This window comes from Protopterus annectens, chromosome 3.part1 (assembly GCF_019279795.1).
Source record: "Protopterus annectens isolate FY-2018-M chromosome 3.part1, PAN1.0, whole genome shotgun sequence".
In the NCBI taxonomy this organism is placed as follows: domain Eukaryota; kingdom Metazoa; phylum Chordata; order Ceratodontiformes; family Protopteridae; genus Protopterus; species Protopterus annectens.
The window spans coordinates 1,260,658,996-1,260,686,148 of record NC_056732.1 but is presented as its reverse complement, the minus strand read 5'-3'; the positions used below and the strand labels follow the sequence as shown (position 1 = coordinate 1,260,686,148).

Genomic DNA, 27,153 nt, shown 5'->3' with positions numbered 1-27,153 from the left:
AGCCACTCCCCACCTAAGTGGTGACATGCTGCTTGGTTTGCTCCACCCACCCTATGTATTAGGTAAAACGTCTGTGAATGGCTCACAGTTTCCATCAGAAACCATGACGTAAGGAGTCCCAACACATCTCTTAATCCATAACCTCCTGAGAAAAGTGTGCAGACATTGTCCTATGATTCCTCCCTCACCTTGTAATTCCTCTTACATCATGTAATGGCTCCTATGGTGCCAGGACTGCTAACTAACTGCTAACCAGTATCATTTGGGTTGTAATGAGGAAGACTACGATGAACACAGGTGCTCCTTGTATAACAACTTTTTATTAGGCTGGAAAAATCGGCCTACTTACTGATTTCAGAGGTGAGATGAATACATTATTGATAGCCCATTTTTTCCTGGAGCAGGAGCCTGTCCTTCTACTTGGTGGATATTCACTTATTTTTTGCATAGTTCAGTATTTTCATTGTCGTGGTTTCTTCTGCATGACATGAAGCTACATTATTTGCTTCTCTGTGACACAGCAGTAGATCAGACTCTGATATGAGCAGAAGCGTGGCTAAAAACAATACATTTCTTGTAAATAAGGAAGTGCTAACTCCATGCGCTTTAACTCAAATACACATCTGTTTGAATTTAGGAATGATGTTACAGATACTGAAAGGTGAATTCTCAGCATAGTGGGCATGGATATCCTAAGTCTTTTAGAAAACCAGAGGATAATAACAAATGCCAATTCTTGAAGCTAAATGCATTTAAATTTCTTGTGATCATTGTATGGTACTTTAGCTTATTTTTAAAAGCATACTTATAGGTATCTTGTGCTATAGCGACCACTTATTGTTTTCTAGGTAACTTAATACTATTTCACGTTTCTGATATCACTTTTTACAGCATTCTCCTTTTCTTTAATTCTATGTGCGCATTCATGATCGATAGTATGTAAGTTGTGTTTTTAATGATTGCACCATTTCGTGGGTCTTACAACGAAGTAGTGTCTGACATTGGCGGTTTTGGAACAGTGTGTTGTCCAGATATATGTCCAGCATAAGATGATTTTTTTTTGCCTGACGGCTTGCTGACCATCAGCCCTGTCATGGCTAATTTACCCATTCATTCCCCTGCACTAAGGAGAGGGGGTATGTAGGCAGGGATCAGAGGTGGTTTGGATTTTTCATGCTCTAAGTCCCTGTGCATATGCTAGACTTCTAAGGGAAGGGGCATGCAGTGAGCTGACCCTGCTTGCCAGTGTTTTGCAGCAAGCAGTCCTGCACTCACACTCTCAAGCACAGGTAGTGGCTTAACCAGGGTCTGCCACAGAAATCCCACTACCCAAGTACTTGCTGAGCTCCCCTACATGCCCACACCCCCACTCATGAGAGGTGACTAGGCTACTCCCTTTCACTTCTGTTCCTCCCTGTTTGTCTTCTTCACTGCCAGGTCCAATAATCAAATTCCAGTCACCTGAGTTGCAGCCCAGGCGACATCACTGTGCAGCACAGAGCCAGACCTAGAAAGTGATATTTTCATGTTATGAGTTATTTACTTCACACAGCTGAATACATGTGTCAAGATACCAAATGCAGATTTCTGTCTCTCTCTCTTAGAATTTTACTACTGTTTGGAGTGGAATTCTTTCCAAAGAGAGGTTTGCCTTCAAATATAGTCTTTCACTCATTAATATAATTTTTGTGTCCCCCTGTAAATCCACCCCTGCTGTACGACAGAAAATTAAACTAGTTTCTCATTAGTGTCTCATTTGCAAAAATAATTGGCCAACAAACCTTACACAGTAAGCCTTGCTAGCTTTAATGGGAGTTAGGTTGATCAGTGTGTCATTGTCTTTATACCCTACATATAATACCTCATTCTCTCATTTTCAGAAAGAATGGGAACAAATGGACCTGAAACAGAAAAGTACAATACTAAAAAGGCTGAACTCGTGAATACTAAGGGAAACTGACATACTCACAGATACTTAAAACTACTAACCTGAGTGGTTGATATATATCCATTTCAAAAGGTTATTCTTTGTATTAATTTCTTAAATTTAATTAAATTATTTTTAAAGCTGCATGGGGCAGAATTACTTTCAAAGAATGACTTCAGCCTTTGGTAAAATATTTTTATGTTTGTTCTGTTGCAGAATATTAATCAGTTTCTCTTTAGTATCACCTGTTAAAATGACTGCAGAATGAACCTTGCGTAGATCTTGTCAGTTTTAGTAGTAGTTACCATTCCTATTATGGCACGGTCAGTATAGGCCTTAGACTTTCCTATAGTATTGTGATGGTCATAAACAGTACCATTTAGTACCAGAAAGGCTTGAGAAAATCATGAGTACAAACAGTTAGAATTAGTAATGTCAGTGTGTCAGATTGTTACTAAGAATTACTGGCATACGTGTTTGATGCATATCCAGCTTTCACTGAATTACTATAAATAGTATTCATAAACACAATGTGCAGTTATGTATGGCTTGTACTTGATATAAATTACATACCAGAGGTGTACACAATTCAAAAAACTCTTGTAAATGAGGAATACGTTCTGCCAAGCCATCAGGTGCCTAGAACAGTCTGGATATGGAGTACCTATACAAATAAGGGCAGTTGGCATTGCTCATGGTTTCATAAAGCTCTAACCTAAGAGACAATGCCAGAAGCTATGGGATTGCAGGTGCAGGCAACTACATCAAAATGTATGTACAAAATCCTGGTCAACTTGCAAAGCCAGTTCGCTTTTCAACATAACATGGCTGTGCAAAATGTAAGCTTATATATTGTAATAAAGTAAAAAGAAAAATGAACACATTTCTATGTAGCCAAGTGCTAGAAAGTGCAGCATAGCACCATAGCCACCCCAGTACTCCCCTGCAACATAATGATGACAGACATTTCGCATGCATGGGAGATTACACAAAACCAAATCCCTAACAATTAAAAAAATACTGCAGTTATGGTCAGTGAACTTGAAATATTTTTGAATCGAGCCATGACTGTGGAGTAGGGAAAAGTACATCACGCTGCTACTTCTCAGTGCTATAACACAAACGTCTATAGTGCACATATCGGTTTTCACACCTGTGGGGCTGTGTGAGCCATGCATCAATGTTATGCTATAGCACAAATGCCTGTAGTGCACATATCGGTTTTCACACCTGTGGGGCTGTGTGAGCCAATCACCAATGTTATGCTATAGCACAAATGCCTGTAGTGCACATATCAGTATTCATACCTGTGGAGCTGTGTGAGCCACGCATCAATGTTATGCTATAGCACAAATGCCTGTAGTGCACATATCGGTTTTCACACCTGTGGGGCTGTGTGAGCCATGCATCAATGTTATGCTATAACACACACGTCTATAGTGCATATATTGGTATTCATGCCTGTGGGGCTGTGTGAGCCATGCATCAATGTTATGCTATAACACACACGTCTATAGTGCATATATTGGTATTCATGCCTGTGGGGCTGTGTGAGCCATGCATCAATGTTATGCTATAACACACACGTCTATAGTGCATATATTGGTATTCATGCCTGTGGGGCTGTGTGAGCCATGCATCAATGTTATGCTATAACACAAATGTCTATAGTGCATATATTGGTATTCATGCCTCTGGGTCTGTGTGAGCCATGCACCAATGCTACGGGCACACATCTGTGATACACAACATTGTTGTATATGCACATGTCATACAACTCTTTGCAGTCCTTTCTTAGCAGATGCAGTTGTTAATGTGAAACTCAAATGTCTGTCATTGTTTAGTGACTTCAGTACTCAGTGACTTGCCAAAAAAACACAATTTTTTTGAGGAGCATTTCAAAAATGTGAGGCAAAATTGTTGGCCTTCTGTGAAATTCTATATAGCTGAGGGGTATGTTGTACCTTGAAATGAGTGCACTGCATGACACACAAACATACTTAGTATTTACCAGATCGTTTTTTGTTGTTGCTACCCACTGCAAACTTGAAACACCAGTCTGGATTACCTAAGCTAAATGTTGTATATTTCTTCTTCCCAACCAAAGACAGTTAAGTATCTGTAATGTTCCTCTTTCACCATATTGGAAATCTCCATTAACACTCCCACCCTTCTTTCCTGTACAATTTTTATCAAAAACCTTATGTCCCGTCTCCTATTACTCCATCTTAGTGTGTTTGTAGAGCACATCCCTAAAACTTAACCAGCTCTGCTCTGTTCATATACATTCATAATTTTAATATGTGACATTACTAATGGTATCATTATTGTTTGTTGTTTCATATTTTCTACAAAAGTCTTCAAAACTACACTACGTTTTAAAACTTAACAAAATGTGTTCCCCCTGTAACATGTAGAAGAACTCGTATGCATGCTGCCATAATAACTCCACCAGTGAGATTCACATTCAAAAGCCTGGGATAGCGCATTGCACTATATTAGTATGATTTCCCTTCACAGGTTCCACATAACTACACATCTGCAAGTCACTACAGTGTTGGAGAGCCCCTATTATTCTTTCTACAAAGGTAAATGAGTCCGTCACTGGCAACTCATTTTCGCCCCCAACCTGTTCCTATTAGCAAAAGTGAATTTGCATGGGTGCCTCAGTTATCCCCTTCGTTACTAGAGCATCTAACTGCATCTCAAGAACTGTATGGTATTTCTTGCTTTAGACAGTGTGGCCGTCAAGCAGGCTGTGTTAAACAAAGGAGAATATTGACTACCAGGGCATATGTGTTAAATAAGGTGGGCACAGAATTTACTGGAATATTTGAGTCTGGATACATACATTGTAGTGTTATTGGGAAATAGGGCACATTTTAATGTCAAAATTGTTACATGTGCAGGTTTACTGTTGATAGCCCATACTGGTTTCATTTTTTTCTACAAAAAGAACACACAAACCTCCAGCCATTTTACTTGTAATTCAGATCTTCTGATTTATATAACCTGCTGCATAATTTGTAATTCATTTTATATTGGGAAGACTGTTAGAAAATTAAGAATTTAGATTTCTGAATGCACCTATAAAATCAAACACGAAAGTATTATGAATGTTTTGCTTAAACACATCTGTAGGTGTATGGCTTTCAGAAAGTTTATTTTGCATGCTGTTGATCACAATCCATGTGATTTAAATGAAGGTGATATGGATACTACCTTGGAATATTGAGTGTATTGGCAGAAGGTATTAGTGAATGATTGTATACCTCCAGGGTTGAATTAATAGGGCTACCTATTGAAATGTTGGTAATCGAAATGCCGAGTGCAGACAAGCCAAAAAAAAAGGTGGTAAACACAGGAGAAGAACAAATCTCGAACATTGTTCTTCCCCTCAAAACTTCTTTGGGTGGGGGACCCACACCCGCCTAACTTATAAATACCATCTCCAAAATCTCCATGAGTCGAAGAAAAGGCAATATTCTGAGAAATGGCAACTCAACTTAGCATAAATAAGTCTGTTCTTTTGGCATTCAGTCTTTAAATTTCTGGACTCAATCTAGCAGGCCCCAACATTTCAAAAAGTTACCAGTGAAGGCTTCAATTTTATATGAGTAAAAAATCCATTGAGGAAGTACTGTTTTAATACTCCTTCTAAAAAGTTTAGGTTTCATATTCTATAAGTTATGGCTAGGCTTGTATAGGCCCTAGGGCAGATAGCCTAATACCAACCTATGAACCTATAATTACTGCAATTGTGCCATTTTAGTAACAAGCAGAGATGTGAATTATTTTACATGTAACTGTGACTTTTCAGTCATAGAATTCAAGATTGTTTAAATTAATTTTGATTCAGTCTAATACTTGCAAACATTTAAAATAATATCATTTTTGCTTGTTATCCAGTTGCTTGATTACAGTATTAGCTTTATCCTCTGAAGACTGTAATACCTGCAATTCACTTTTAATTTAAGTTAAAAAAGTGTTTGTTGCATTTCTTATATAATGATTCTATTTTAAGTACTACTGTAGTGAAAAACTGTTAATAATTTCATTAAGAAAACTGGGAATAAAATCGCTTTCATAAAGAAAATAGTTAATGTTCAGGGGAACTAATGCATGCAAAGATCCTCATCATCATCACCACCTGAGCTGTAATAGAATGCACCATTACGTGACCTGGGCAGTAACAGAATGCACCATTACATGACCTGAGCAGTAATAGAATGCACCATTACGTGACCTGGGCAGTAATAGAATGCACCATTACGTGACCTGAGCAGTAATAGAATGCACCATTACGTGACCTGGGCAGTAATAGAATGCACCATTACATGACCTGGGCAGTAATAGAATGCACCATTACGTGACCTGGGCAGTAATAGAATGCACCATTACATGATCTGCGCAGTAATAGAATGCACCATTATGTGACTTGGGCAGTAATAGAATGCACCATTACATGACCTGAGTAGTAATAGAATGCACCATTACGTGACCTGGGCAGTAATAGAATGCACCATTATGTGACCTGGGTAGTAATAGAATGCACCATTACGTGACCTGGGTAGTAATAGAATGCACCATTATGTGACCTGGGTAGTAATAGAATGCACCATTACGTGACTTGGGCAGTAATAGAATGCACCATTACATGACCTGAGCAGTAATAGAATGCACCATTACGTGACCTGGGCAGTAATAGAATGTACCATTACATGACCTGAGCAGTAATAGAATGCACCATTACGTGACCTGGGCAGTAATAGAATGCACCATTACGTGACCCGGGCAGTAATAGAATGCACCATTACATGACCTGAGCAGTAATAGAATGCACCATTACGTGACGTGGGCAGTAACAGAATGCACCATTACATGACCTGGGCAGTAATAGAATGCACCATTACGTGACCTGGGCAGTAATAGAATGCACCATTACATGACCTGGGCAATAACAATAACAGAATGCAGGATAAAACAAGTAGAGACCTCCACGATGATGAGCAAACAAAATTTATTCAAGGTATATATCAAACAAGCGCTTTCACGTACATCCAAGTACGCTTCCTCAGGTTTTAAAATAAAGCTAAATACATCTGCTTTTATATATAACTCACATCCAATTAATGAGCTACTTGTCTTTATCAATCATTCAATTAATCATTTAGGTTCCTTAAAGCGAAATGGAAGTATATATAAATATAAAAATATATAAAAATATATGCACAAAAGCATATATATTAATATATATGTATTCATAAACATGTAAAGCATATATAAAAATAAATATAAATGAAATAAAACAATTAAGAATGCTGAGAATTTATGTATCATATAAAAATATTCAATACTGTAAGATATCATAGTAATTAATTACTACAAACTGTGTGACAAATAATATGATTGTTATATGACTAATTTATATAAATATCATACAGAATAAAGTACATATGTAGGTATATAAACATATAAACTGGAATGGTTATCTACATTTAACTAACAATAATTTGTACTGAAAATGTGTATGCACTAGATAGTTATCTACGTGCAACTAATACAGGTTTTATACTAACAGCACAATTTAATCCAGGTTCAATATGAGATTTCAATTTCAAAATACATTCTAATTCAGCCTTCTCTAAATAATTCTGACTATCACCACCTTTCTTAACGGATTTCATTATTTGTAAGACCCTAAATTTAAAGGTATGATCATGATACAAACTTACGTGTTTAGCTAAAGCATTTGTTAAATTCATCTTTCTTATATCATAAGTATGATTATAGATGCGATCTTTTAGTCTTCTTGAAGTGAGCCCCACATAGTATGCATTACATTTGATACAGTTGGCTAAATATACCAAATTCATGGTGTTACATGTAGCATAAAAATTAAGGCTGTATGTATGATTTAACTCAGGAACAATGAATTGATATTCACTGGTAATGAACTTACACATGTTACATCTAGTACATGGAAAAGTACCATTGGTCTGGAATTGTCCATTCCTAACCATAGGATTTATCCTGACTTTTTCAATACATAATAGCCTCTTAAGGTTCTTACTGTTCCTATAACTAAATGTGGGTTTAGTACCCACTATATTGCTGGTATCTCGATCTATAAGCATCACATCCCAATTTTTCTTTATGATATCTGTAATATATTTGATATAATTTGTGTATCTAGTAACAAAAGGTACTTTCCTATTAGTATGACTAAAGTATGTCTTAGAGGTAGACCTATTGTTAAATTGTCTTTTATTAACAATAGTATTATGATGGTCATCTGTAGTGTTAGTAGTATTGACACTTGAATCACTCATAATGAGCGTATCATATCTCATATTTTCTATCATATCAAATGGATAACCCCTGTGCAAAAATAAATCACTCAGGGTATTAAACTGTGTATTTCTTTCCATAATGTTATCACATAACTTGAAAATTCTCATGAACTGATTCTTAACAATGTTAGGAAAAATAAACCGTGGATGCATGCTGTTGAATTGCAATAATGCATTTCTCCAACATGGTTTCCTATAGAGTGTAGTAGATAGCAGACCTTCTACATCTCTAGAGATGGTAATATCTAGAAAATCTATCCTACTAGGTGATGATTCTAAGGTGAACCTTAGGAAATCAGTCGTAGACTCAAGATAGTCAACCAATTGTTCCAGTGACATATGGTCACCCTTCCAAATAATAAGTATATCATCAACAAAACGTCTATATAGAATAATATTATCCATAAAGCTGCTATTGAATAAATATTCAGACTCCCAGTGATACATAACCAGATTCGCATACGAATTAGCACAGCGGGTGCCCATCGCAACCTCCCATATCTGTATGTATAAATCATCTTGAAAAGAAAACAAGTTGTTATTTAATACCATATCCAACAAAGTACATATGAGCAATTATAGGTCCTTATCTAAAGTGTCATTACTGTGTAACAGTTCTCTCACAGCCTCAATCCCATAATCATTAGGAATGGCTGTGAATAAATTTTTAACATCTAGTGATGCCAATAAAAAGGAAGATGGCATACTATAATTTTCTACTAAGAGATGTAAATCATTTAACAACTGGTAGGTGTCTTTCACTATTGTGGGTAAACTTCTAACTATTGGTCCTAGTTTAAATTCCAAATAGCGTGAAATGTTCTCTGTGACCCATTTTTCACGTGCCACTATGGGGCGTATAGGAGGGGGAAAGATACCTTTATGCATCTTAGGAAGTCCCTTTATAAGTGGAACTAAAGGTTCTTCTATTAAGAAATAATCATACAAATCTTTCGTTATCTGTCTACACATAAGTAGATCATATAATGTATCATAGACCATGTTCACTATTTTAACTAGTCTCTTATTATCTATCAGCTCATATTTTTCTGTATCATTTAGCATAGTAGACATTAAGCCTGTATAAAAGGTGGTGTCCATTAATACCAATCCTCCTCCCTTATCTGCTGGTTTTATAGTTAGGCTGGGATCTTGAGATAAAGCTGACAACGAACACCATTCATCAACATCTAGATTATAAAAAACATTCTTATTCTTATTTCTAAGTGTAGAATCTGAAAAATACTTATAAAAATCCTTCTCACATAATTGTATAAAACAATCAATGTTAAATGGAAATTGAGGTACAAACACACCTTTTTTCCTAAAACAATGTTCAATACTGATATCCGCCTCATGAATATCTTTATAGTAAAATTTCAAAGACACAGTTCTCGCAAATAAGCGTAAGTCAATTAAAACTTCTGCAAGGTTGCTACTCTGTGATGGAATAAATGAGAGGCCTTTGTTCAAAAGGCTCCTCTCATTATCAGTTAATACATGGCTTGAAAGATTAAACACTAATTCATTCAGTTCCTTTGTCTTCTCCTTACCTCTGTTGTTTCTTCCGAGAACTTTCTTTTTCGTCTGCCTCTGCTGTTCGATCTCATCCGAGCTTGTGTACGGTACTGTACTGGAAGTGGTAAAAAAACACTACGAATAGTAGCCGAACTTACTTTAGGTCTTGTTCCACCTATGTTAGTCATAAAATCCGAACTTCTTAGTCCTTCTTGATTCGGATGTGGCGTATTCACTGCTACCATATTATCAGCTTGCGTGTCTCTTTCTGTTGACGTCATTTCTGTATTATTCAATGCTGCAATCTCTTCAGCCGGTGTTGAACTTAAAGGGGCAATGTCAGTGGATATAATATTTAAGGTGGCGATGTCATTCATGTGTGGTTGTTTATTAATAGCAACAGATGAAATTTCTTGTTCATTGGTCTGATATTGTGTTCTCGGCCAGACAAAAATCTGTCCGGATAAAAAATCACGATAGTCTCTCTGGAGTTTTTTATATTTTTGTTGTTGTAATCTATCACTGAATGCAGTAACCTGTATGTACATAGCATCAATTTTCTTATTGTATGCTTCACCTTTAAAGCGATTAAGCAGATCCCTATGCAGAGTCTCCACCTTAGTCGCTAACTCTTTTTCAATAGGGGTGAAGTAATCAATTAAAAGATTAATGTATTGTTTGCTAAAGCTTATATTGAGTTCTTGCCATTTTTTCAACAGTATGGGATGGCTATCCCCATAGGTGGGCATGCAAAGGACTCGCATGCCTCGAGGTATAATTTGAAAATGAAGACATGCTTCTAAGTGTCTTCTTTGCCATATCAATCTATGCAATTTATATAGATTGTTTTCAAGATCTCTTAGGCAATTAAAAAACTCTTTAAAGTCAACCACAGTACCTGTAGTGTTAGAGACTGGTACATATAAGTCCTTATTTAACAATGGATTTTCTTGTTGGTGAATAATATCGTTCCACTTATTAACTGAAGTTTTCAAATTCGGATTGTAGTCAAGCTCCACTGCTGGATTGTCCATCGTGTGTTGGTAACAAAATCCCAAAAGACACAAAAATATCAGGAACAACAGGAAAGTTACCATCCAAGGATCTCCACTAGAAGTACAGAAACTATCACAGGATAAAACAAGTAGAGACCTCCATGATGATGAGCAAACAAAATTTATTCGAGGTATATATCAAACAAGCGCTTTCATGTACATCCAAGTACGCTTCCCTAGGTTTTAAAATAAAGCTAAATACATCTGCTTTTATATATAACTCACATCCAATTAATGAGCTACTTGTCTTTATCAATCATTCAATTAATCATTTAGGTTCCTTAAAGCCAAATGGAAGTATATATAACAGAATGCACCATTACATGACCTGAACAGTAATAGACTGCACCATCACATGATTTGGACAGTAACAGAATGCACCATTACATGACCTGAGCAGCAATAGAATGCACCATTACGTGACCTGGGCAGTAAAAGAATGCACCATTACATGACCTGAGAAGTAATAGAATGCACCATTACATGACCTAGGCAGTAATAGAATGCACCATTACATGACCTGGGCAATAACAATAACAGAATGCACCATTACATGACCTGAACAGTAATAGACTGCACCATTACGTGACTTGGGCAGTAACAGAATGCACCATTACATGACCTGAGCAGCAACAGAATGCACCATTACGTGACCTGGGCAGTAAAAGAATGCACCATTACATGATCTGAGCAGTAATAGAATGCACCATTACATGACCTAGGCAGTAATAGAATGCACCATTATGTGACCTGGGCAGTAACAGAATGCACCATTACATGACCTGAGCAGTAATAGAATGCACCATTACGTGATCTGGGCAGTAATAGAATGCACTATTACATGACCTGAGCAGTAATAGAATACACCATTACGTGACCTGGGCAGTAATAGAATGCACCATTACGTGACCTGGGCAGTAATAGAATGCACCATTATGTGACCTGGGCAGTAATAGAATGCACCATTACGTGACCTGGGCAGTAATATAATGCATCATTACATGACCTGAGCAGTAATAGAATGCAGCATTACATGTCCTGAGCAGTAATAGAATGCACCATTACGTGATCTGGGCAGTAATAGAATGCACCATTACATGACCTGGGCAGTAATAGAATGCACCATTACGTGACCTGGGCAATAATAGAATGCACCATTACGTGACCTGAGCAGTAATAGAATGCACCATTACATGTCCTGAGCAGTAATAGAATGCACCATTACGTGATCTGGGCAGTAATAGAATGCACCATTACATGACCTGGGCAGTAATAGAATGCACCATTACGTGACCTGGGCAATAATAGAATGCACCATTACGTGACCTGAGCAGTAATAGAATGCACCATTACGTGATCTGGGCAGTAATAGAATGCACCATTACATGACCTGAGCAGCAATAGAATGCACCATTACGTGACCTGGGCAGTAATAGAATGCACCATTACGTGACCTGGGCAGTAATAGAATGCACCATTACGTGACCTGGGCAGTAATATAATGCATCATTACATGACCTGAGCAGTAATAGAATGCACCATTACATGTCCTGAGCAGTAATAGAATGCACCATTACGTGACCTGGGCAGTAATAGAATGCACCATTACGTGACCTGGGCAGTAATAGAATGCACCATTACGTGACCTGGGCAGTAATATAATGCATCATTACATGACCTGAGCAGTAATAGAATGCACCATTACATGTCCTGAGCAATAATAGAATGCACCATTACGTGACCTGGGCAGTAATTGAATGCACCATTACGTGACCTGGGCAGTAATAGAATGCACCATTACGTGACCTGGGCAAAAATAGAATGCACCATTACGTGACCTGGGCAATAATAGAATGCAACATTATGTGAATCAAGGCTGTGTTCAGGAATATTAGAAATTACTTCATCATTAAATTGAATCAACAAGTAATTTCTGATTGTGTTTAAAAACTTCAATTTTAGTCTTATATAACTAGGCCAATAAAGTAGGCCCAAACTTCAGCACCAAATCTAAAACACTCAGGTCTGTTTTATTCAGATCCACACAAGAAACATTGAAGGCGCATGTCTGTTTCGTACATTGTTCTGAAAGAAGTCATTATAAGCCAAGTGACTGGTGACATTTTGTGGTTTCAATGATTTAGTCTGTGAGGTAAGTTTGCATAAAGGGTTTGCTGAGATTTATGAGCTACATATACTGAAAACCAACAGTACTGAGCAAGGATTAGTATTACAGCCTCATATCTTAGCAAGTTTCCAGTACTGAATCTGTTTTTTTAATATAGCTCATTTGTCTTGTTTTTCATTTCTGTAAGTACCGCAAAATAGTATGTTAGCATTTAGGCTACAAATACCGACAGCATCAAAGTTGTGAACATATATGTAAATGTGTCAGCGTACCTTCATTACTGAGATAAAGTTAAGTATTCAGTTCCTTTCAGGGCAGACACAGTGATGTATGTGGTTAGTGTTGCCGCTTCACAGAAAGAGGTTCTCTCATTTAATTCTCAGCTGGGTTGCCTTCTGTGTGGAGTCTGCATGTCCTCCCTGTGGTCGCATGTGTTTCCTCTGGATGCTCCGGTTTCCTCCCACATACCAAAGACATGCAGTATTTGGACTGGACACTTTAAATTGGCTGTGTGTGTGTGTGTGTGTGTGTGTGTGTGTGTGTGTGTGTGTGTGTGTGTGTGTGTGTGTGTGTAAGTGGTATGGATGAACTAAAGGGGCAGGGCTAGCCACCCAATGGTGTAAACCTTGGCTCAAGATGATTGTCACTGTTGAAGTGACACCCCTACCCCATGTGCAAAAATTGGAGAAGGGTTGAGGACGGATGGATTAACTTCAGCATTTCCAAGTATCTGTACCATCACAGATGTCATATTTTACAGATATTGGCACAATTCCTTTCTTTTTTTTTTTTTTTTTTTTGCATCCTTAAATGTGTCTGCTCCATTCATTCAATAAATTGCATGACAAAACATTTAGAATATAAGTGGAAATTGGTTTCTTCATTTCCAGTTCTTTTTGGTTCATATGTAGTTCTTGATTAATATTAAGTGGAGCATGTTTACGGACAGTGAACATTCATCAGTAACAAACTTCTACTTCTCTTACGTCTCGTACCTTCTATGGCCATGTACAACAGGCTGCACTTGACCCTTCTGATAACCACAGGTTCTCCTTCTCTTTATTACTGGTTGCCATAACTCTCAACTTCCTAGCACAAGAAATCTTGACAAAGCCAAAAATAATGGGGGGGGCAAGGGCCCAAAAATAGGTACAGATTTTAAATACTACTCCTATAAACTTAGAAAATTGTTATAATGTCAGGATTTGTGTTAGCATGCATTTTCTGAAGAATATGAAGTCTGAAATTCAAATATATGTCATTATTTAATGACTTCAATCCTCAGTGTTTGCTAGAAAACCACAAATTGTATGACAAACAGACCAAAAATATGAGGCAAAAATCTGGACAGTTGAGAGGTATGCTGATTGCTAATTTCCCATCTGATGAGCATACGTGTATATTCTTTGGGTGCTCTACTGACTGGTTGTCAGCCATGCAGGCAGGAATTTCCTCATCCAAGTATTAACTCCATAAGTGTTGTCAGGAGTTCTTTGCAGTGTAAGGCACACAAGATTTAGTCTGGGATTCTGTAATTCTGGTGGACAAATACTGTCATCACAACCAGCTTGTGAAGCTGCTATCCAAAGTGTATTCTGTTCCCCTAGAAGAGAGGCTTCTGTAATGTCAGCATTAGCTGAACAACCAGATGTGTCTTGCTCACTGCCTTCCTCTCTCCATTGCTTCGGACTGAGGTATGTATTTTGTATTTATATCTTTCTGTTGTGGGGCTGCAGTGTGCTGGGCATGCCCTCCCTTGGGAAGTTCAGCTGTAATCTGGACATTTGATTACTTGCACCCACCAGGTTATCTGACATTTGCAGTACCTTTTCCTAAGCACTCTTTTGTTTTGTCATCATTTGACTTAAATCTAATCCATGTGCTGGTGATCTATTGTGGGGTCTGCTTTCTGTATTGTGAAGTGTCACTTGTAAAAGACTTTAGTATACCATGCAAGGCTTGTGTCTGACAAGTGTTCCCTTTAACTACATACTCTGAGACTTTAAGTGAATTAATTAAGCATCTGGGTTCTTCTTCTTGGACATTTAACATGTATTTTTAATGTATTTTGTTGGTCTTATCTGGTATGAAAAGGGCTGAGAAAAAGAGATGCTATAATGTAAAGCATTTAGAAGTGAATGGCACCCAGTGAGCTGTCGTGATAGGCTTCTTTCTTGGTCTGGAGCCGTACTAAAGTATTATAGCATCAGTAACATGTAGAGGACATTGGCAGTGAATCACTGCAACCCTTAATGAAGTCATATGCTGTGCCAAAAGGTAAGTGCAGCAAAAACAGTGTAATACAGAAAAATCCCCTGGGGTGTAACTGAAGCTGAAAGCCACCTACTTTTACTCTGAGGAAATGTTGTCACACTTTATCCCTAGCAGTTCAGTCCTTTGTGTCTTTCTGTACTTAATATCAATGCTTTTGTATTTAAAGTGCGAAAATAAAGAAATATAAACTTTAAGGCATTTAACAATGATCAGCATTATATAAAAGTTCTGCTACAGAGTAAATGTTTTTATAAGGTACTGCTGTGAGATGTAGCACGACCCACTGTTAAGTGTATGCTTTCTTTGAACTGTTAGTTGAAGTTACCTCCCCCACCTCCACTTTATTAAGCATTCATTTTCTGTGAACTGAAATAAAAAATGGAAGGTTTGCCTTGTTATATTTTATGGGGAACAATTTCACATTCTTCAACTACAGATATTTTCCTTTTGTTAAACAGGTTGATAAGAATGAAAGTGACACCAGTATGTTTCAGTGTTTGTGTTCTTCCTACATTCACGGTGTTTGGGATGCAAACAAATTTCAGTCGAGATGAAGATGCACACTTGTTAGTTACATTTTTATAAAATAAACCTTCAGTCACACAGGAAGTTGAATAGACAGTGTGTGATGTAGGAAGTGTTGTGTCATAACAAATATGGAAGTGCTGAGGTAGTGATACACATTTCATTAGTGATGCTGGTGAGCTCGCAGAGTAAACAGATGAATTACATCTAGAATTTTCTGTGATCTGTCACTAGCACATCAAGTCTTCCTTTGCTTTCTGGGCTACTGATGTAGTGCTTGCATAATCTTTCCTGGTACTTAATTCTTTGTAAGCACTGTAAAGCAATCTTGGGAAATATCTGGGGCAGTGTAAAAGAAAAAGTGGAGAGCCATAAACTATATATGCAAGAACAAACTGCTTTACGTACTGTCTGAGTTAGCAAAAGGGAGCGTCACTGTGGGAAACTAGCAAGGGATGGCTAATGTTAAAAAAAATTATTAAAGACGATAATCATTAAGCATTTACTGACTGCAGCTTTTTCTTTCTTTCTTTCTTTCTCATTCAGGGCATCACCTGTTCGGTGGAATACAGGCACCAAAGAAAGAATGCTTATCAAGGTTACTGACCGAGAGCCCAGCTATCTTTTACATCAAGGAAATGGCTTTACTCCAGATAACCAGCAAGGCACTCGTCCCCGCAGGCTTTCTGGCAATCAGCAGTCTCCACTCATGCAGAATTTTGCTTTGGACACTGACAATGTGATAATTTACACGGAAAGAAAATCACCATTCTTGAAACGAGCAGAACTCACAGGACCTTGCTCCCCTATGGTCTCAAGGGGAGACAGTTTTCATTCACCTATTCAATCTCAACACAGAAAGCATTCTAATGAATCTCAGCCATCATCACCACGGTATGCATATGAGCCTCCCTTGTATGAAGAACCTCCCATGGAATACCAGGCACCCATCTATGATGAACCACCAATGGAGATGCAGTGCGATGCTTCTGGGAATTATAGGGTTGGCTCTCCGCAAAAATCACCAGGTCGCAAGCCTCAACAATTCCTTTATTCTCCAAAACAGGGACAAAATTCTCCATATCAACAACTTATCCTGACTAAACAAAAATGTCCAGATAAATTTATGAGTCTAGACTACAGTCCAGCAGGCAAAGAATATGTTAGGCAGCTGGTTTATGTTGAACAGTCAGGTTCAAGCCCCAAACTCAAAACAGTCTCTAAACATAGGTACTCACCAAACCCAAGTGGTGGCTCATACTCATTGCAGCATAGTCAATCACTGATAAGGGAACAACGTCTTGAAATTAGGTCAGGTGACTATAGCAGCATGGAGGGATCAGATATGCAGTATAGTCATGCATGTGGACAGATGTCTCATGAGGATTCAATGTCCTGGTCCAGCCAGCAGGACACCATGTCCTCTACTGGTTGCTCACCTGGCTCAAGAAAGCGAAAAAGTCGGAAGCCTTCCTTGACTCTGGAGCCTAACACAGGCACAGTAGACAGTTCTACAGATCAGAGCACACTGAGTGATCGCTTGATAGCTGAAGAGAGGAATTCACCCTTTGGTAACAGACTACAGTCAAACAGGACTGACAATAAAACATCTGAGGTTGAAATGGCGCGTGCTTATCCTGAAACTTTCATGGCACAAGCAAGGCTAGCATGGGAGGCACAGCAAGCCCACCATCATATGAAGCAGAGAAGTAGCTGGGACTCTCAGAAAGATGCTTCTGGTTATGAAAGTGATGGTGCAGTGCCCTTGCCAATGCCAGGTCCGGTTGTACGGGCTTTCAGTGAAGATGAGGCCCTGGCCCAGCATGATTGTAAACATTGGAAACGAAACACCTTTGAGAAGCTGGGGTTCCCTCAAGTACTTTTGGAGAAGAGCGTTTCAGTTCAGACTAACCTGGCTTCTCCAGAGCCATACTTACATCCATCCCAGGTATAGTATAAGTACACACATACTTTCATACTGTTTGTAAAGAAGCATTAATGCTTCTGTAACTGCATGTTTATGTTATTAAATATGTAGTTGGTGCAGTGTCACAATAAATATACAGCACATTTAAAACAATATATATATATTTTTATTTTGGCTCTTCTTATCCTGCAACATGATACTAGAGGTACTTTAAGTCTATGTTTCGTATGGTCAGTAGAATGAGTAACTAAGTAACCATACATCTAAGGCCAGTTTCATTACTGGGGTGACTGTATTTTATGAACACTGTCAAAAGATCTGTAGTCCATGTTTCTCCCTACTTAGAGTGTAGTATATTGCATGTTATATATTAAAGCAGTGGAAAGAATAGCTATAATTTTCCTCATGAAATGGAGTGGGCAGTGGGCATATTTGTCAAACAAGAAATTAATGGCTGACATAACACAGTATTTAAATGAATCAAGTAGGCATTGGATGGAGGATCTTAGAAGGTTGCTCATGCCATCTCCTTTATGAGGTGGCTATGGGACTGGCAGGTTAGGATTAAGAATTAAGGAGTATTAACTGAGATGAATACAGACTGTCTGGAGTGGGACAAAAATCAAGTGAGAGCAAGATTGTTTTGTGCGAACAGGAAGAACATGCAAAGCAGTTTGGTGAAAACAAAGTGTTATGCCTGAAAGGCTTGATGCTGTATGCACAGCTCTTTCTGACTACCGATATGCTGGTATGGTTCTGCACCATAACCAGGAGGTGAATAAAATGCTACATCCTTTCCATTAAAGAATAGCTAGGGGGCATATAAATTTGTTTTGAATATAGGAAGTAAAAACTATAAGGCTAGGAAGGAGGGTGAACTGTATGACATAATACAATGTAATATTCTTAAGCCAGAGCACCAGAAGTTTTTTTTAAAACTAAAGTGCAGTAAAATTTTCTAAATGTGCAAGGTATGTACACAAGTTTCCATTAAATATGGACTATGATTCTAAAGTATGAGGCATTAAGGATAAATGGGTTGAATAATTAAGCCTATTGAGCAATGGGTCATATCCTCCCACATGTAATGCAAGGAGGCCCAAGACATCATGGGGGCCTGCAAAGGGAAGAGTAAAAGCAGACATTCACCTGTGCTAGTTCTACACCACTAGTAGACTTCACTTAGAAAATGGCATAAGAGTAAGTCACTAATAATAAAATGGGGTAAGAGTAACTCACTACTAGACTTTCTTTAGACAAACATGGACAGAGGTTTTATTGACAAGAGAAGAGACAACAGCCATACCATCAGTGCCGCATAAGTTCGTAGAGGCATGAGTCAGAAGGAAAAAAAGGGATAAGTTGCTTTGAAGGCTGCTGAATAAGGTGCTGGTGTAGTATAACCTGTGACATCTTCAGGCCTGACATCTTCTGATGTGTTTCCTGAAATCATTGACTTGTTTAGATGTAGCACATCAAGACAGTCTTGACAACTTCTGGTCTTAGCTGAGGAGATGTTCTGTGGCAAGAACATGTTACGTTACTCTTTTAGTGGAACAAGTTAAAAATAATGAAGAGATGGACAAGCAATATAATTCTTGGTAAACTTTATAACTGCCGCTGTTGTTGCTGTAAGACTAATGTCAAACTACAAATATGTGGGCTGGTATATGATAAAGTAACATTTCAACTGGTTCATAAAAGCTCAGAAAAAGACTTACAGGAGCTACCATGGGTGATGATGTAAAAGGTACAATTGTGTGTTGCTAGAAAGACTAGGAGGTAGATGAGGATGATGAAGAGAAAAGATTTTTGAAAAAAATATGTGTATTATTAACGGTAATTGCAGTGTACTGGTTTCCACTTGAAATGGTTTATGTATGGTAAACGGGAACAGTAATCGGTGCTCTAAGGCACTGCAGAAGTAATGGCACTAATTCATTAAAGCACCAGCCATGCTGCAAAGGAAGAAAGAAAGAAAGGCACTGCCATTTTCAGGGAGTCATCAAAGGTGATGATGGAGAAACTTTAGGAAATACAAGCAGCCACATAAAGAGGAGGAAAGGACAAATGCCATCAACAACTGGAGAAAAACAAAACTTGTGGTTAGGAAGGCAGGACTCAGTGGAAGAGAGGGGGAGAGGAAGAAAATGAGAGAATGTGGCAGAGGGATGGAGAGAGAGAAGTAAGCACAACCATTGAAGAGAAGTTCATAGGTTCATAGGTTCATACTAGGCTATCTGCCCTAGGGCATTTATAAGCCTAGCCAGAGTGTGTATGGCTTTCGCCACCCATTTTAAATTAATTTTGCTATGCCCTTTTTCGAGGTTAGTATACTGCGCTTCTGTCTAACAGTGACACAGAAGTGATACCCGGGGTAAACCTACGATCTCCCATCCACTCCTCAAGATTCCTCTTGAAGAGAGTCAATGAGGGACTCTGCCTAACCTGGACTGGGATTTTATTCCAGAGTGAAGGGAGCCTCTGGGTTATGAATCTGTCCCTCCAGCATGTCCTATTTATTTCAGTGCTGAGGTTTAAGTCCCTCGGCGTGGCTCGATGGGATTTGGATTTTCTGAGGTGCAGCATGTCCATTAATTCGGGTTGGACATGGCTTTATAAGTCAGGCACAGATCGCCTCTGAGCAGGCGGTATGCCACTGAGTAGAGCTGGAGTTTCTTTAACCGGGCAGCATACGGCATCTGTTTGAGCCCTTGATCCTCTTGGTGAGGTACTTTTGGGGTCTTTCCAGTTGTTGCAGGTGTCTGGTAAGGTACATCCCAAAAGGGGCATTGTACTCAATTATGGGCCTGATGAGGGATGAGTAAAGAGGCACGATGACCTCCCTGATCTAGATGTGAATCCCTTCATGATTAGGTGGGCTATATAAAATTTTTTCTAACCACTTTGGCCACGTGGTTGTCAAATGAGAGATTGCTATCAACTTGGGTCCCCAGGTCCCTAATTACTTCTTCTGTACTTAATGGATTACCACCTATGTGGTAATTTGTGGGCACTTTGTTTTTGCCAAAGGGATGACTATACAGTTTTGGCATTTAGCTTGAGGCCATGGCTCTGGCACCAGTTGTCTGTTTCTATGAGGCCCTTTTGGAGGATGCTTGTGTCAGCTGGAGAGTCTATTATGGTGCCCAGTTTGCAGTCATCTGCGAACTTGGTCAGCCACAGTCCTTCCATGTTGGCCTGTACCTCCGAGAAATATATACCGAACAAGAGAGGTCCCAAGACTGAGCCTTGTGGGACGCCACTTGTAACTGGTTTGGAGTCTGACATGGCTCCAGCTATTCTAACCATGTGGGTTCTGTCCTTGAGCCAGTTTGCAACCCATCTAGTGACATAGGGGTTTATATTTAAGCTGGTGAGCTTATCTATAATGCCCGAGTGGGGTATTGTATCGAAGGCTTTTGCGAGGTCCAGGTAGGCTGTGTGGACCACCTTCCCTTGTCAATGGCCTTGGTGACTGTTTCAAAGAAATTGACCAGGTTTAAGAGGCAGGATCTGCCCTTAACAAAGCCGAACTGGGTAGGATCCAGTGTCTGTAGGTCCCCAATATCTTTATTTATAAGGTCCATGATGATCCTTTCCATAGCTTTGCAGACCAAGCTAGTGAGACTTATGGGGCGATAGTTTCCAGGATCCATTGAGGCACCACCTTTGTGGAGAGGGACCACTGTTGCTGTACGCCACTCTTTGGGTACATATCCTGTAGTAAGGCTGAGATTGAACAGTAGTTTTAGGTTTGGGTTTAGCTCTTCTTGGAGTTCATGTAGGACGCAGCCGGGACACCGTCTGGTCCCATTGATGCTGTGTTTCTTGCTTTGGAGAGGGCAGCTCTTACCTGAGCATCTGAGATGTCAGGGGGGCAGCACTCTGCTGGGATAGATATTAGCCCTTTTGGTGGGGAGGGAGAAGTTTGCTGAACCTGTCAGCTAGGATGTTGGCAATGTCTGTGGGTTCGGTGTATTTTTTGTCATTTTGGACTAATTCTGAGCATATCTGGGAATTCCCACCCAGGTTCCTAACATTACTAAAGAAAGCCTTGTGATTATCCTTAGTGTCCTGTGCAATTTTTCTCTCGAAGCTGGCCTTAGACGATTTTATGAGTGCCCGTAGTGTTTTGCTAATACTGATCAGAGATGCCTTCCCTTTTTGGGATTTTGCTGTCATGTAGTAGCTTCCTCCTTCTATTGTATAGTTTGTTTATGGCTGGGGTCCACCAGACAGGATGTCTGCCTTTGGAGGATTGGGTCTTGGTTTTATTTGGGATTGCATGATCCATGCATTCCTGAAGGTGTTCATAGAATGCGTTTATAAAGGATTTTGTGGTCTGGGCGTATTATCCAGAGGCCGGGGCTTTGAAGGATTCCACCTCGGTTTTGAGGAGTGTGAAATTTGCTTTAGAAGTTTTTCACTGTGGTTTTCTGGGCATGGGGTGGGGTCGGGATGTGAATATCCAGCGAGATTAGTTTATCATCTGATCTTACCAGTGAGGATACACTTCTTTTCTGGAGCATAGAGTCCCCATGTTGGTGATGATCAGGTCCAGTATGTTTTCCCTCTTGTGGGAGTGGTAACAAGTTGTTCCATAGCATTTGAGTTTATAAATTCTAGGAACCTTTGGGCTAGGGTGTTGGAGCTAGAGTAATGCTCCCAGTCTATGGTTGGGTAGTTGAAGTCACCCAATATAATGGTGTTTGGAGAGACCTTCATATTTTCCAGTGTTCTCAGGAAGGCCGAATGGGGTTCCTGGGTTTGGGAGGGTGGTCTGTAGCAGGCTATAAACTGGAAGGCAGTTTTACCCACTGTTAGTTGCACATGGATAGTCTCTGATGCTTCGTGCTGTGCCACCAACCTGGAGGTGTGGGTATCTTTGATACTCCCCTCCTTTTGTGGTTCGGTTCAAGTTTTGGGGCCGAAAAGCATGGTATGAGGTATAACCTGGTAGTGCTGGGGTGCTCTCGAGAGCCTTAAACCAGGTTTCTGTTACTGCACAGATATCGATGTTCTCCATGCTAAGGAGAGTTTTGAGTGCGTGCATCTTGAGGTTTAGACTTCTGGCGTTGAGTAGCATTACTCTTAGTTTCTTATCCCTTGTGATACCTCTGGAGGTGGGTTTGTCTTTTGAGCCTTGCCTAAAAAAGGCACTATGGGGGTAGGAAGAGCCTTTGCCAATATCCGAAAGCCCAGGGGTGACAGGTGCAAGCCGTCCCTAGCGAAGCATCGTGGCTTGTCGAGCATGTCATCCCAGGCTGACAGGCATTGGATCCCCTTTGAATGACACCAATACTTAAGCCAATTGTTGAAATTGATAATCTTGTCTTCATACTTTGGCATCATTCTTGGTGAAGGTAAGATGCTACTCAAGGTCAGGGTCATACCGGCCTGGGCTACATGCCCAGAGAGCTCCTCTATGTCTCTTTTTATGTAGTCCAGGGAGGTACGTCTCAGGTCATTCACACCAGCATGGACAATGACTGAGTCATATTTGTACTTGCCTTGGAGTGACCTGAGTGCTTGTGTTATGTGGCGGATCCTAGCACCCGATAGGCAGCTCACCGTGACCTTCTCCTTGTTCAGCCTGGTGAGCGGGACGTCAGTGTGCCTGATGATAGAGTCACCTATTACAAGTGTATCAGGTGTGTTATTTAGCCTTAAGGGCTGTGACTGTTCGGCACACTGGCTTTGTGAGCTATGTGTTGCATGTGTTTTGTTTTGGGGTAGCGGGGTCTTGGGTGTCTGCTTTGGAGGTCTTTGCTGCTTAGGCAGATTTTTATTTAGAGCCTCCAAGTATGTTTTTGTGTGTTTGTGTTTGGTTTGCTGTCGTGATAGGTCTATGTGAGTCTGGAATTGTAGTGAGTGTGGCTTCCTTCTCCTCCTGACTGGTTACGCCAGTACTGAGTTGAGAGAGCTTAGCCTCCAGTTTGGTTATATGGTTGCATCTCTCACATGTGTTGGAATTTGTTGGGAGGAGGAGAGGGTTGTCTGTGTACATTAGGCAGTTGTAACATTGCCTCAAGATTCCCAGGTTCACCAGCTGGACCGGAGAGGAGATTGACAACTGACCTTTGGACATGCTAGAATAGTATTGGGAATTCCTTTATAATTGAAAAAAAGGGCCAATGGGGAACAAGTTTCTCAAGGGGAGTTTGTGAGGGTGTAGTGCTTTTAATTTTTTTAGTGCCGACTTATATAATTGCTTTAGTGAGCAAGTGCTAGGCTTTAGCATAGGAATAGGGTGTTTATTATGAGAACTAGATCAGTTCCAAGGCTCAAACCCAAATAAGCGGCGCTGCTCGATGAAGCGATATGCACAAAATCACGCAAAGCCGTGCTACAGCGGGTTTTATACAGGCGGACTTGAAAGAGCTAGAAATTGGCCCAAAACAGCCAACAGACTACCAGATTCCTGTGCTGGGAACACTCCTCCAGGGACAGATAGCCTGCTCCAAGATCCCCACTGCCACTGGTGAACAAAGAAGCCTCCCTCTATCCAAGAAAGGAAATGGACAACATAGGAAATTTCCAAAAGTCCAGAATACAGCAAAGCCTGTATTTGGACTACTCTAGGTCAGGAAAGATGGGAAACAAGGATAACTTTTTTTTTCTTTTTTGCAACAAACAGCAGGAAATTGCAATAAATATGTAACACAGGCTAGCGCACTTGAGTGTGTAGCCTCAACAAGTAAATGCAACAAACAGGACAAACTTTAAAAGTGCAGGTGCAAAAACAACTTTAGACAGTTTAAAACAGTTCAAGAAGCAGAAATATTTGCAGTTTAGCTAGATCGGACAGTCGCCCAGGTAGTAGCAGGAAAAACACTTTTATCAGGTTAGCAGTCGCTCTTTTAGCCTCTCTGCTGCTAGCACCACTCTGCAGGACCACGAGGAGCTTGGCTGAGTAGTAACAAGTGCATAAACCTCGCCAAAGTGGGTTTTATACAGGGGGATTTGAAAGAGCTAGAAATTGGTCCAAAATGGCCAATAGACTACCAGATTCTTGTGCTGGGAACACTCCTCCAGGGATAGATAGGCTGCTCTAAGTTCCCCACTGCCACTGGTGAACAAAGAAACCTCCCTCTATCCAAGAAAGGAAATGGACAACACAGGAAATTTCCAAAAGTCCAGAATACAGCAAAGCCTGTATTTGGACTACTCTAGGTCAGGAAAGACGGAAACAAGGATAATAATTTTTTGTTTTCTTTTTTTCAACAAATAGCAGGAAAATGCAGTAAATATGTGACACAGGCTAGCGTACTTGAGTGTGTAGCCTCAACAGGTAAATGCAAAAAACAGGACAAACTTTAAATTACAAGCGCAAAAGTGCGCTAAAGCTGGCTTTAAAGCAGGGGGTTAGAAAGAGATAGGAAATGGCCCAAAATGGCCAATAAGCTACAAGTTACTGGGCTGGAACCACTCCTCAAGGGACAGATAGGCTGCTCAGAGCTCCCCACTCTCACTGGTGAACAAAGAAGCTTCCTCCTATCCAAATAAGGATATGGGCAACACAGGAACTATGACACAGCCCAGAGATCAGCAATACCTGAAGACTGGACTACACTAATTCAATGTGTATGCTTGTTAAAGACACAATAGACTTAAGGTACAAGAGATTGGGTAGAAAGGATGGGAACACAACATGATACATAATTAAATAGTGTTTTACAACTTGGGATTGTGAATTAAAGGCCACAGATGAGTAGTACACACACCTCTCAACTCTCCAGAAATTCACAGAATGTCCAGATTTTTGTCTAATATTTTTACTCTTTTCCTTTAAATATTTAAATTTTCTAACAAATCACTGAAAAAGAATGACAGAAAAATTGTGTTTCAGACAATGCATGCTAAAAAAAACTTTCTAAGCTTGTAAGAATAATATTTAAAATATGTCTCTGATTTTGGGCCTTTGTGCCCCCATTTCTTATGGCTTTGTCTGGAAGTATTGCTCTGAGAGATTGAGCGGTATGGCAGTACATAGATGGAATGAGTGCTTAATAGAAACATCACTAAAGATAACAGGAGTCTGGAGAGACTTGTTTTGTTTAAGTTGGACAGTGGGAGTGTTTAGCATGTTGTCAAGGAACTAGAAAAAAATGAATGCTGCTAATACAGGGGCAACTAGACACTTCTGGTGACCATGCCTAGAACATGCCTGGGTATTTACCAGCATAGTGCTTGAGAGATGGGAAGGATCCTGGTAGCACACTTTTATACGAGTTGCATAGAAAATAATGGAATAGATTTAAACTTTCAGCTTGACAGCTTTCACTAAAAAGGCCAGTAAAACACTGTTTAGATAAAAGTGTGGACAGTTTGAACCAGGACTTGGTTTTGCATAGAATTGTGGAAGCAAAACCTGAGCCAAATACATGCGTGGATGAATATATAGTACAGGCCAAAATGCTTGTGGAAAAAAAATAAAGGTGTCAATCCCTTTCTCCTGAGACTGAGTAAATTTCATTTAATTATTTTAGGAAGGGAAGGATGTAGGTGAACCATGTAGAACTTTGCCCCAGTCAAAAGTTATAATCAGTTTTCTGTTTTTGTCTTCCTGCATCAGCTTTAACTGTTTCTATTCAATAAATTAGCATTTCCCTTTAGTCACCATGAAGGGAAGACCTATTACTATTCAGTTCAGCAGAATTTCTGTTAGTCTTATGCTCATACCTCTCAACCTGGAAACATCAAAAATCTGGACAAAGACCCATGAAAAGTAGGTACAAATGGCCAAAAATCTGTATGCTGATTAACATAAAATGTGCATACATAATTATGTAACCCCACCCACTCCAATGGAATTGTGGGTTACCAACATTCAAACGCAAATTGAAGAACAGACAAAGTATTAAACCAGAATCTATTGATGAGAAGGTGAAAGCAGAAAAGTAACATTTGCAGGCCAATCTGCATAATTAATGTCATGTGTTGTCATACTGCGGTGGTGGTGCTGCGGTAGCATTGTCGCCTCATAGCAAGACATTGTCCCCGTTCGATTCTCAGCTAGAGCGTCTTCTGTGTGGAGGCATACGTGAATGGGGCGTGCCTTAGTTGAAGGTTGTGCGTCAGGGCTGGTAACCCGGTACGTAAAAATCCACTGCCAATCATTAGCAGACCGGAGTTCCGCTGTGGCGACCCCTAACTGGGAAAAGCCAAAAGACACAAACAAACAGTCATGTGTTGTCAAGGTTTTTTCTGCTTGATTTATGCAGAAAGGAATAAGACAAAGTGCAAAAGTACATCTAACTTTAGGAATATAAATGTAATGTCATCTTCTTACTTTCTAAACACTGCAACGTTTCTTGTTCTAGCCCATCTATGTTCCAACCAAAGTATTCTCTGTCCCATAAAACTCCAGGTGCTACTATAGCACAACTCGTACGATATTACTCTAGCTAACAACTCAATTCACTATTACCATACCTGCTAAG

General features: G+C 39.6%; 1 protein-coding gene across 1 annotated transcript in view; it reads left to right on the top strand.

Annotated features, from left to right (window-relative positions):
- ARHGAP39 (Rho GTPase activating protein 39) overlaps positions 1-27,153 on the top strand; it is a 2,618,385-nt gene that overhangs the window by 1,494,422 nt on the left and 1,096,810 nt on the right. Inside the window, exon 4 of the mRNA XM_044067324.1 lies at positions 16,327-17,728. Within this exon, the coding sequence (XP_043923259.1) occupies positions 16,327-17,728 (1,402 nt within the window). The remainder of the gene's footprint in view (positions 1-16,326; positions 17,729-27,153) is intronic.